This window comes from Vanessa cardui, chromosome 24 (genome assembly GCF_905220365.1).
Source record: "Vanessa cardui chromosome 24, ilVanCard2.1, whole genome shotgun sequence".
Taxonomy (NCBI): domain Eukaryota; kingdom Metazoa; phylum Arthropoda; class Insecta; order Lepidoptera; family Nymphalidae; genus Vanessa; species Vanessa cardui.
In genome coordinates this window covers 8,102,361-8,115,239 of record NC_061146.1, presented here as the reverse complement: position 1 = coordinate 8,115,239, position 12,879 = coordinate 8,102,361, and the positions used below count along the sequence as shown (strand labels likewise).

Genomic DNA, 12,879 nt, shown 5'->3' with positions numbered 1-12,879 from the left:
GAACAAATTTACAGTTGATGTACTAATTATGTACATGCGATTTAAATATATTTACCAAAATTTTAGTTTTCTGGACGCAACATAATTTCAAGTTTTTGACACCTATCAATGTCACGAGTTCTTTTTACTCTGTATTTGCCAAAACAACACATGTTTTTGGACCTTATTTCTGTATTTCAATAATATTGAAATTTAAAAGTTCATCACAATGGTAAATATATTGAAATAACAATTAATACGCTACAAAACATTGCTATTTTATAATTTCATTTCATTTCTGTTTCAGCCGAAAGCTAAAAAGAAGTTTATAGATCGTAAGAAAGCAGTTACATTCAATCTAGTACACAGATCTCAAAGAGATCCTTTGGTAGCTGATGAGAGTGCACCACAACGTGTTCTTGTCCCAGTAAATGCCAACATACCAGCCAAGAAGGAAAAAGATCCTGTAAGTTAAAGATAGATAACCTACACACTATTTTCTGGATGTAATAGACTGTTAGATAATTGTGATTTCTTGTGCTTAAAAAAATTACCTCAAGCTCATTGTAATATATCTTGTAGCTTACTAATTGAATATTGTATTGTTGATACAAATATAAAGGGTTTTCCTTAAATCATATTAAATCATGAACAGACAAAGCATATTATGCAAATAAAAATAGTTTGTTACTTAGCGGGGTGTGGAAATAGCATTCATTGATTTGATGCTGTAGTTACTACATTTTGCCCAAAATAATTTAAAAAATAATGAACTATTTATTATAATTATTTGAAGGTAAAATTAAAAAAAGAAACTTACCCAATTAATGTCTCACTGTTTATTCTCATTTGCATTGATTAAAAAATTTGAACTGACTTAAAACAATAGCTATATTTCATTTGAACTTGTAAAATAAATCTTGTAAGTCTATTGATCTCAAACATGATTATATTGAATATAATATTAATTTAAAAGTAAAACTAAATTATAAAGGATAATGTCCCATTATCTAAATTAAATTGTGAGTATTCTCCATAATGAGAGAGGTAAATTAATTTCTTTTAGGAATTAACAGCAGAACAAAGGGTCGAAGAGCAGAGAAAGTATGGAATATATTTTGACGATGACTACAATTACTTGCAACATCTTAAAGATACAAGGGAGGTCACAATGGTGTTACAACCAGTAAGTATTATGATTTATACACAGAAAATTGTACAGTATAAGAAACTGCATATGTATCTACACTGGATGAAGATTTTAAACAAGTTATTTAAACATTATTGCATATTAAAAACATGTGTTAAACCGTATGAACATTATTACAGTTATTAGTTATGTGATATTTACCATGTTTTTTATTCAGTGGAGCTCGATATTTTGGTATTATCTACGAATGTCTTATTCACAAGACTAGACTTGAGTTCTTGTTATGACGAGATACTATATGATACTATATGTAGTGTGAACATTTTTAGCCTTGAACATTATATTTGTTTAACTGCACTGCACAAATTGCTAAAGATCATGTCACAAAGTTCCATGTTCAAATTTTACAATTGGCTATTAATACATAAGCTTAAAAAGCAATGTTGATTTTTTTATTAAGAATTATAATAAAGCTCCCATTTCTTTTATGTTTTTACTAGAGATAATGTATATTTGTTATTTAGGCATTTATTAGTTCCAATATTTATTATTCTTTGAGAATTTATTATTCAATTTTAATAATATGATGTTAAATTAAAAAGTATTTTATTGTAAATATAGAAAACAACACATAAAAGAAAAGATAAGCAACAAAATTTAAGTGAAGGACAAGATGAAGATGGTGATGGAATGGATTTGATGGAAAACATACAGCTGCCGAGTTCAGTTTTCGCATCGGAAGTAGAGGAAGACATTGGTTTATTGAATAAAGCTGCTTCACAAGGTAATATAAAGAATCTAGAATATTATACACAGATTAACTCAGCTTGTGAAATTTATTTGGGTAGCTCTGTCTCTCAAGTATTACTAAGTCTATGCTAAATTTGATCTTTGAAAGGCACTTGGGAGTTATATAGGTTAAATAATAAATATATTTACAATAACCAACTGCAAACTTGGAAATTTCTAAAATAAACTGAATTATCTCATTATTTGACGTTTAGTTTAGTTAAATAAGAATTCTTTAGTATGGTTTAAGTCACGCATTTATGCTTGAAGATATTATAACTGCTTTGGAAGGCTTATTTACAATGATAAGTTTAAATAAAACCTCGGAAAACCTGAGCTTATGCTTATAAAATTGTTTCCATTTTTAAAATTGTTGCCTAATAATGTGTTGTCGGTTTCAGGGTTATGTTTGGATTTAGACCCCGATGTGGTAGCTGCTTTAGATGAAGACTTTGATTTTGACAACCCTAACAACCAGCTCGAAGATAACTTTATTGAATTGGCAATGGGAGAAGGTATTGTGTTTATTTCTAATAAATATACGCCCAGAAAGAAATATTTTATATACAACAATACATTATATTTCAAACATTCTAAATATAAACTGAGAAGGGAGTTAATAACTTGAAATTATTACGATCCAGTCCTCCGAACCATGGACAGGCTTAAGAGAGGCTATAAACAATTGGTTAGGAGATATTTCAGTGCACTTTAGTTTTTTATTGTGTGCAAACACAGACTTCACTAGATCTAACTAACCACATGATCAGTATTGGCAGCAAGAATGATCTAAATTTATTTTTAAGAATTCATTTATAATATTGTCTTAGGTGACGATGATGAGGAATATGACGATGAAGCTGACAGTATCTCTGGAGATGATGACTCTGACAAAGCATTCGCTTCTGATCTTGATTCAGATGATTACAGCGACAGATCACAGGTAAGTTATCATTTATAATTTATAAAATTAAAACACTCAGGTCTTAAAATAGTCTACAATGATATTTTTATTTAATACTTGTAAAATATGTCAGACATTGTTGTTTGTGTATAAGTATATATTTTGGTGACTTAAAACAAAGTGGATAATAGAAATCTTTCTTAGAAAAATCGTATATTTATATACTAAAGGCTATTAGTCAAATGCATTCATATACATAAAGGATGTTTTGTAGAGGGTCCGACAAATCAAGTAAGCGTGTTTGGGGGCCTATTTTGAGAATAAAAGCCAAAAAAAGTCAAAATCCATCCATTTTTTTTAAAAGAATTTTTTTGGTAATTTTTAGATTTTCACCAAAATTTTATCTACTTACCTCCATAAAATTATTAAAATGACTTTTTTGGCCAACTTTTTTTCTCAAAATGGGCCCTCAAATACGCCCACTTGATTTTTCGGACCCTCTACAAAACACCCAGTATAATAGAAGTTGTTTGCCCCGACTTCTTTTTAAACCCTTTCTTTGTGATCATCCAAGTTGTGAAAGTGTCTATGTTAAATTTCAAGCCAATTAAATAGCTTGTGATAGATAAAGAAAAATTACAACTGACTTATCTAAAGTTACAATACAAATATATAACATGAAAATAAGTGCGAACTAGATGATATCACTCAGGCTTTCATCTATCTAAGTGATTCCAAACATAATATACATCCAGCACCACTTTTTATTCGCACAAAAAACTTCAACTATATGGATAGTTCACCTCTGAACATGAGATAGGGTGGAATAAAGCAATATTGAAGTAAGTAACGGTTACTGTAGGACAGAGTGTACTTAGTTTAGTTTCATAAATATATTCAATACCTTACATGAACCTTTGAAGTTATAAACTTTACATATAATTCTAAACATTAAAATATAATCCGTTATAGTACGACACAAATTAGATGTAGCATCGGAAAATGCAATGGAATGAAAATAAAACCGATCACTGCCGATTTACACAACCAATAGAAATAGCTACCAATCGCGCCATTCGACGCTATTCGTCGCTATAGATTCTCGCGTCAGAGAAACAAGTGCATGTAAATCGACGCGTCAAATTGAAGAATATATTAGGTCATATGATATTACAAGTTATTACGTTTGTGTAAAGATCATATTCGCGTGAGAAATAAATATTGATAATTTGGTATAGCGTACTCAATTCGGATGTGATCGGTTTTACGAATTTTGCCGATGCGACATCTAAGGTGTGTCGTACTATACTTATATTCTTATATAGTAAAAATTATTTAAACATCACTGTTAACATTATTATTCCTACTTAGTTTCTTTTCATAGTCTAATCTTAAAAGCTTAATTTCTAAGTCTAATTTTTCTGTTTTCTTGTCAAAGTATCGTGCAATGGCTAAGTTACGAGCTAATCTTCCATCATGATCAGCCTTCTTTTTATCTGAAATATACAAAGGTACTTACATTTTATTATTGAAAAAATACTTATTTCTATCCGAGTTTGAGTGGGATAGGAATGTGAATGTAATTATAATTTTTACTTGAAAGCATAATAAATAAACAATGACGTGACCATTATTTATAATATTTGATTCCGCGGACATTTTTAACTTTGCCGTTTCGTAAATTCAAATAGTCTATAAAAAATACATTGGTAAAAAAGACATATTATTCGATACAAGATTTTATAGATGATAAAAAAGCGGGGAGTTAATACCTGTTGACTTCCAAGCAGGATATATTAATATAAATAATTGTATTTAACTAACTTTGTATTTTTTAAATGTTGAAAAAGAGTAACTACTGAGTTTCTTGCCGGTTCTTCTCGGTAAAATCTACTTTCCGAACCGGTGGTAGCTTCACTTAGTTGTAAAATGTCGATTCAAAAGTGCTTGTAAAAGCCTACTTTAATTTTTATTTTTAAAATTTTGATTCTTTTTTGTATTTTCAACACCTCCGACGCATTTAGTCATATAACCAATATTGCGATTTATCAGGAGAGCGATTTGTAATTTAAATCTTTGTTCAGCCACCAAATACAGTTTATGACTAATTTTGAAGAATATAATAAGATTTTTTTAAATTGAAATAAAAAATTATGTTAACAAAAATGGGTAAAAAGACAAAAATTTGGCTTTATTCTTGTTTTCACAACGTCGTTACTTTAATATAAAATGCAGAATATAAACGTTCGTTATAGTTATGACGTATAATCCACAAACGTCGTCGAACACGCATAAAGTTGCAATTTCTGTGCTGCAACATTTGGTGTTGGACATTTGTATTTTTTTAAATATAAAAATCAACAGTTTCTTATATTTTAAGATTTTGTGATAACATTGTAGTAATATTTTGTTCATTTTACATTATACGACGTCGGAACTGTTCCATGGTTTACTTGCAGTGGCGGATTTACCAATAGGCTAAGTAGGCTGGAGCTTAGGGCGGCAAATTTCGCCCAAATTTGTTATTATCTTACAGTAATTTAAAAAAAAAACTTAAAATTATATATATGCACATTACATCCGTAATCCGTATACTCGTCACTACATAGCAGGTTGGAAAACTAATCTAGTAACTGACAGAAATGTCACCTAGTTTATAATCATACTAATGACGGGAAACCGATGTAATGAGAACGACAGAACACAAATCATAAATATTGAAAAAAAAATTAGGGGCGGCAAAACTTGAATATCCTACTAGCGGCAGATTTGTAAATCCGCCACTATTTACTTGTGTGCGCTCTACTATTAACGATATTAAATCTCGGTGTTTAGTGAAAATAAGATTTTCATAGATGTGTTGTATTTACATTATAATTTGTATGTACGACTTTTTGCGTGGGGCGTTTTATAACTTTTCTTATAATTAAGCTATGGAAATATGTAAATATTTTTTGTTTAATCTATATCAAATAGTAAATACTGTACCTTTCTTTTTAATTTTTAGTTGTTCTGATCTAGGCATGTTAAAGAAAAATTTCTGTTTCTCTGACTCAGAAGAATTCTCTTCTCGAATGGCTCTTTTTCTTTTTCTTGACTGTATTTCTAAAAACAAGAGATAAATTTAAAAGGCATTTTTAACAAAACCTAAAGAAAATCATGGAAAATATTTTACCTTTGCTCGGAGTGTTGATTAAAACTTCGACATCATCTGGGAGAATAGGTCTCTCGTCGTTGGGGTCAGGAACATCTTCATATGCATGTGATCCATCACCATTATCTAGCTTAATGTCACCATCCAACTCAATATTACCACCAATACCATCACTACCAAATGGGACAGGCAAACCAGTACTAGCAGACCCTAGGAGACTTGACACTTTTTCCAAGATATCATCCGGTGGAATGGAATCCATTTCACCATCAGCCTAAGAGAATTGAAAACATGGTATAATCCTAGCAAATAATATTTCAAATAGTTATCAACATTAGATGTTTAGATGTTAGATGGAAGTTTGAAAGTGGCACCGGTATCCGAGCTATGTGGAAACCGGCTGTTGTGGTATAGACATATTATGAAGAGGAATGAGGACCATGTTGTAAGAAAGGTCTTTAGCGTGGATGTGGATGGATATAGAAATAGAGGCAAAGAAACAATGAATGGATTGTATGAAAGACAATATGGTGAGAAAGAATGTCACTTGAAAGATGACATCTGACAGAAAGGTATGAAAGAAGAAAACACGCTGCGCCTACCCCATTTAGAATTGGGATAAGAGCAGGATGATGATTATGATGGATATACCTTTAGATTATTTATTCTTATTTGTTGAGTTCGTTTACGAGCTGCCTTTTTTAAGTTATCCCATTTTAATTTCAACTGTCCCTTGGATCTCGCAATGTAGCCGTTCTTGGAATTGAATGTAGTTGTCAAACTGGTCCATGTATCCTCTTTGGTTTTATTGGTGGTGGCGTTCGTTTCCTTACTGGTCAAGACCGGGTTGCTTTGGATCAAATCAATTAATAAAGCCACTTCATCTTTTGTCATAATCTTCTTAGATTTCTGTAAAATTTATTACAAATTAAATTTAGATTTTAATTATGAAAATCCAAAAAATGTTCAAAAATGACTTACCGGTATATTATCCATAATATCCTTACTGATATTTTATAAATAATGCAAAATTATTTAATAAATAATTGAAATTATTTTCGTCAATTTGACAATAAATTAAATCTAATTATTTTAATAATACTATTTCTAAAAATAAATCACTCTAAAAAGTTCATTATGTATTCCATTTTATTTTATTGAGAACTAACATTGTTGTAAATACAATATGCAATAAATGCCTTCGGTCATCGGATAACTAATTGATCATCGTAGTTTTATGACGTAATAAATTAAAAGAATATTTTAAATGGTTCCTTACTCATAACTCGAAAATGATCAGTTACTGATGCATACAAACAATTTGTTAAACAATATTGTTATCGAACCTGCCATAAATACTGTAAACAAACGCGAAGTTAGGCTATAGTTTGACAGTTGACATTTAACAGTACTACCAACGTGAAAGTTAAATTAAGGCGTTTTGTTATTGCTTTAACAATGAAAAATATATTAACAATTACATTTAATTATTAAATGTTATGAAACTTAAATAAGAAGAGAATTTCGATAAAAAAGTAAAGCAGTTAATAAGGAAATAAAAATATATAAATATGTTGAATAATAAATAAACCACATGAAAGATAGATAGAATTTATTTCGTAATTTGTATGAGTTAAATTTTTCAATTTATTAACGTGCCCGATTAGTTATAATAATTAGTTACGAGAGTCAGTTGGTATGAACTATAAATTTTATTTTGACTTAACTAAGAACTTTTTAATGTTCTTAGTAAAGTAATTAAGAAAATTTTACATTTTTTAATGTTTTCAGGAGCGAAGGCCCAATATGCCGTCATGGGGTGACAAGGATGATACCAAATCTCGCTTCTCTCAATATTCCATGTCATCGAGCGTTATAAAGCGGAATGAAGGTTTATCATTACTGGATAATAAATTTGAAAGGGTTAGAATGTTTTATTTTATCTATACAAAATTAAAAAATAGACCAGCTTTCGCCGGCGGTTTTTCCGAACTGATACGACATGGGAACCTTCAAGAAAAGAGCGTACTCCTTTCTTAAAGGCCGGCAACGCACCTGCAAGCCCCCTGGCGTTGCAGATGTCCTGCTCGTTTGCCAACTATGCCATAAAAAAAATATAGCCAGATTAACTCACTGGTTATAAAAAATCCGTAGATCTCAAATTTGTCCCAAATTGATATACTAGATATCATTAAAGTAAAAAAAGGAAATTAAGTTTGGAGCTCATTTCGAAATGCTGTTCCAATATGGTTTGGTTGATAAACTCGTAGCAGAATTTCATTTAAATTATAAAGTTGCAGAATTGCAGGACCTCACGAATATTTCCTTCCGCACACGAAGCTAATTGGAGTATATATAAATACACCTGGCTTTGAATCCGTAGTCATTCATAATGTTCCTAATAGCATTATATATACAGGGTTATTGGTAACTCGACGCATTCCCGTTATGAGGTGATAGGGGTGACTATTTGCAATAATTTTACCCCCCCATCCTCATACGAGTTATGGAGTTATTTAGCTTTTTCAAAATTTGTCAAAAAATTATTTACAAAAAAAGTATCAATTAAAATCAATTTTTTTCTTACGGGAATACGTCGAGTTACCTAAAACCCAGTGTATATATATAATGTGTAAATAGTACTAGTTTTTAACAGAATTCATAAAAGGAAAACTAATATTATTTGCAAGAGTGCGATTGGTTACACGTTGATGTGTTCAACTGAATTTTGCCGTGTAGGAATTAAATAATGTTTTTTTTTTATCAGATGTTCGCAGAGTACGACGACACTGAAGTAGGCGCATTGGACTTGGAAGAGATTGAAGGTTTCATGCCGGAGACGCACGATATGCTGCTCAGAGCGGCTGAGGAGTTTGAGGAGTCCCGGAGGAAATACCAGCTCGATAAGGAGAAAGAAATTGCAAGGTACGGGATAAAATGTTCCTACTGGATATTTTTTCATCTTTGTCGTTTAGGCAATTTCAACTGACAAAGGCGAGGAATTTTCGGCCAATTTTTTTTAGGTGAAGTCAATTATAGATGATAAAAAAGCGTGGAGTTATTACCAGTTGACTTCTAAGCAGGATATATTAATTTAAATTTAAAAATTCAAATAATAATGAAACGAAAACACAAACTATATATGTAGGTACAGCTTTAAACTTGCACAATATATAGCTATATATGTACAGCTATTAAGTATGTTGGTAATACAAACACACAATATCATCCATCCATCTAACGCGCACTCTATACGTCCTCTGCGCATGCGCCTTTCATGAACAATGAACATGTCAGTGACGCGAACCAATGAGATTTTCTCCTACCAAAAATAGTTCAACGCGGCTAAACAGTTTTTATCCCCAAAAACAGAAATTGAAAAATTTGTTCAATATTATAATCGTTCACAATTATAGTCAATTCAATACTTGGTTGTTTGTTTATGATATGGCTAGAAATAATGTTGCTTGTGAGATGACGTCTGACAGAGAAGTATGGAAGGAGAAGACATGCTGTGCCGACCCCAAAAAAAATTGGGATAAGGGCAGGAGGATGATGAATGATGGTTGTTTGTTTAAATTGTTAATTATATTTCGTATTAGTTACGAAATTATATTATTTTACAGAATACAACGCTTGCAGGAAATCGAAGAGGAGTCGGAAGAAGATGATCTGGTCACGTTGGAGGTCGAGCCCAAAGAGAAGTGGGACTGTGAAACGATTCTATCCACATACTCCAACTTGTACAACCACCCTAAAATCATTGAAGAGCCTAAGGTATATAACCATTATTGCTTCACCGTGTTTTGATTGAGCCGAGATGGCCCAGTGGTTAGAACGCGTGCATCTTAATCCGATGATTGCGGGTTCAAACCAAGGCAAGCACCGCTGAATATAAAAAGCAAGTGAAGGAAAACATCGTGCGGAAACTTATATGTGTCCAATTTCATAAAAATTCTGCCACATGTGTATTCCACCAACCGGCATTGGAACAGCGTGGTGTATTATGTTCCGAACCTTCTCCTCAAAGGGAGAGGAGGTCTTAGCCCAGCAGTGGGAAATTTACAGGCTGATAGTGATGATGATAATGAGTGTGACAGATTCTTAAATTAAAATTTTAAAAGCCAATGGTTCCATATTTAAAAAATAAATGCTTCTAATCAAAGTTGTTTTCGGTATTATAAATTATATGAATGTTTTATTTCAGAAACCTAAAAAGATAAGAATAAATCCAAAAACGGGTTTGCCTGAAGATACTCTCGGCAAAGATAACAAGCTCACGATGAAATCGCTCGCGAAATTCAACGAAATGAACGATCACGACAAAGATGTGTCCGATGAAGACGGACGGACCAACGCTGAGACCGTGCTTTCTACTTTAAGCGTCTTGTCTATCAGGTATTTTGATGTTAATTAAGAGGGAGGCTAAGGAGACCCAAGTCCGCCTAAAAGCATCTGAGTTCTTATTGCTGTGTTTGTGTAGAGGATAATGAAAGTCACTAACTGGTTCACGATTTACTAACGAGACGGTACAATAGGCTATTTGACAATGCGAAAAATAAATCTTGAATTAATGTAATCAGTGTATGTTATGAGTTTAAAAATGGTTATATACTAACGAAACTTGAAAATAATACTTAATTTATTCAAAAATGAATAAATTAAAATGCATTTTTTCAAACGTTTGTCATGTGACACAAAACGCTCCTGATTGGCCGGGCCTATCATGAAGTCACTTTCTTGTAAACCTTGCTTTTCTACTACATGTACCACAGATTAAAATACAGCAAAGTGACGTCACCGACCCCATTGCAGCGCCATATTGTCCAAGTATCGTTTTCGCGCGTTATTTAAAGATGGAATTTTTAATATGATATTTTTCGGCAAATATGTACTAGAAATAAAAAAAAAACAACTTTTACTGGGTTCCTTGACCTCTACTGAATAATATAAAACGGATTTTAAAAACCAGTCAATTAGCCTATTATACGGACTGTGTCGCACTTGATAGACACTCTGTCTTACATATTATGCAATGCTTCGACTTTTACACATGATATATGCTAAAGAATATGAGATGCACAGATGTGAAATATTTTAGTCATAGAATATGTAACTTTACTAACTTTTTACTTTAATACCTATGTGCATATACGGCACATTCTCATCTTAAAGTTAATTTTAATAATTTGAATTATCTTTATAATTGAATTTTTTATCAAACATTACACATTAAACGCAAAATGTGAAATGAAATATCTTGTTGTATATTGTTTTCTTGTATAGTGTTGTTTTATAAAACCCACCCGGGGCTAAGGAGGTCAAGGTCATAGAGAGGTGCCCTATTAGGAATTTTGGATCTAGCATTAAGAGTCTATAGTCTATTCCAATGGGAAGAGGAGAAAAGGTAAATAAACAACTTTGACCTTGAATTGATATGTCATTTGCGTTCGACTAGTGAGGTGAAAATAATTGAATGAATGGGTAATTAATGCTAAAGAACGATATATATTTTTTTTATGTTAAAAGTAATTTTCCGTTTAAACAAAGTCAGGTCGTAATAAAAAACTTCAGAGAATTCCGAATATGCATCCGTGCACATGATACGAAAGATGAGAGACAAATGTCTTTCTTAACATTGTATTATTTTCAAAATCTGATCTACATTTCGAGATAAGAGATTATTTTTAAGTAAAATAATTCTTTTAACATTTTTGGTAAAAATATTATTTTTATGTAAAAACCTTACTGTTAAAAATAACTTTTTTATCTATCGTTAGGTAACTTTTTACGTTTCTAATAAATAATTCATATTATATATTACAACCAATTAAATAAATATGTTTAAAAAGTATATCTATAATGAATTTTAAAACTAAAATAATATATTTTTTATCTGTATAAATTCATTCGTCTACATTCGTTTAGCGAACATGCCTAGTTGAGGCCTCTATTTTTAATGTTCGTCATCGAGAAATGGCGTCTTGAATGTCGACAAAACTGTTTTCGTTACTTTGGAAGTGAAATTAAAGTGGATCTATGTAGTTTAGTGAAATATTGTTGTATTACAAATGAAGATATATTAATCAAGTACTGTTTGTAGTTAATCTTATAGTGGAATTATCAACAAAACACTTGTGATATTGAAAAATACTGTATGTTTTGAATGTTTCCTTTTGTCATTGGAATGGACTATATAGTGTTCTATCAAGTCATTATTATCTACCTTCAAATATATTATACATACAAAGTTAAAAAAGTAGTAGTATGAAGTAGTCGTATTTAAGTATGTGACTTAAATACTCATAGTCTTATTTACCCCTTATATTGCCCGTTAGAACTATCTGTTTGGTTTCAGACCTAAAGAGGAAACGCCGGAAGAAAAGAAAGAGAGGAAACGTCTACTCAAAGAGTACAGAAAAGAGAGGAGAATCGAGAAGAAGGCAAACAAAGAAGTCTTCAAAGAAGAGAAGAAGCGGCAGGAGAAGATTATGATGAATAATAGAAATAATGTTCAAGGCAACAGAATACTGTAAATAAGTTTAATAAATATTTTTTATTTATATACTATGTTTTATTTATGACTTAAATCCTTAGCGATTCAAACCAAAGATGTATAAATTATTAAGTAGCACCAGTTTTATTTTTTTTTATAAATAGATATACTGAAAAATCACAACTGAAAGTTTAAAGAAATAATATATTAATATTATTTTATTCTAATATACTTTTCGCCGCAATTCGGTGTAAAAATTATGAGTGGATCACCTATATAATAAAACGACAGTAAACAGTTTAATAAATTGCTTTAATATATAATGTAATATTAATTAAATATAAACTATTACATAACTTATGATAAACATTCCTATACAAAATTATCATAGATAAAAAAGATGTTTT

General features: G+C 31.0%; 2 protein-coding genes across 2 annotated transcripts; one reads left to right on the top strand and one right to left on the bottom strand.

Moving 5' to 3' along the window:
* The first annotated feature begins 112 nt into the window (after positions 1 to 112).
* Positions 113 to 12,541, top strand: LOC124540151 (protein LTV1 homolog). The gene is made up of 11 exons (XM_047117603.1): positions 113 to 211; positions 287 to 445; positions 1,046 to 1,165; positions 1,751 to 1,913; positions 2,320 to 2,433; positions 2,749 to 2,861; positions 7,768 to 7,899; positions 8,744 to 8,901; positions 9,603 to 9,753; positions 10,184 to 10,374; positions 12,335 to 12,541. The coding sequence occupies exons 1-11, from the start codon at positions 209 to 211 to the stop codon at positions 12,510 to 12,512; spliced, it is 1,482 nt and encodes a 493-aa protein (XP_046973559.1). The 5' UTR covers positions 113 to 208; the 3' UTR covers positions 12,513 to 12,541.
* On the bottom strand, positions 4,141 to 6,990 carry LOC124540150 (myb/SANT-like DNA-binding domain-containing protein 3). Its single transcript, XM_047117602.1, has 4 exons — positions 6,958 to 6,990; positions 6,628 to 6,885; positions 5,811 to 6,250; positions 4,141 to 4,318 (listed from the first exon to the last, which is right to left on the bottom strand). Exons 1-3 carry the CDS (start codon positions 6,970 to 6,972, stop codon positions 5,960 to 5,962), a joined length of 564 nt encoding a protein of 187 aa, XP_046973558.1. The 5' UTR covers positions 6,973 to 6,990; the 3' UTR covers positions 4,141 to 4,318; positions 5,811 to 5,959.
* Positions 12,542 to 12,879: the final 338 nt, after the last annotated feature.

Excerpts from the sequence above, each read along its gene's own strand:
- LOC124540150 (XM_047117602.1), bottom strand. Across the intron at positions 6,251-6,627 it reads TAAGAATAAATAATCTAAAG|GCTGATGGTGAAATGGATTC; the intron begins GTATATCCATCA and ends CAATTCTCTTAG.
- LOC124540151 (XM_047117603.1), top strand. Across the intron at positions 1,914-2,319 it reads GAATAAAGCTGCTTCACAAG|GGTTATGTTTGGATTTAGAC; the intron begins GTAATATAAAGA and ends TGTCGGTTTCAG. Across the intron at positions 7,900-8,743 it reads TGGATAATAAATTTGAAAGG|ATGTTCGCAGAGTACGACGA; the intron begins GTTAGAATGTTT and ends TTTTTTTATCAG.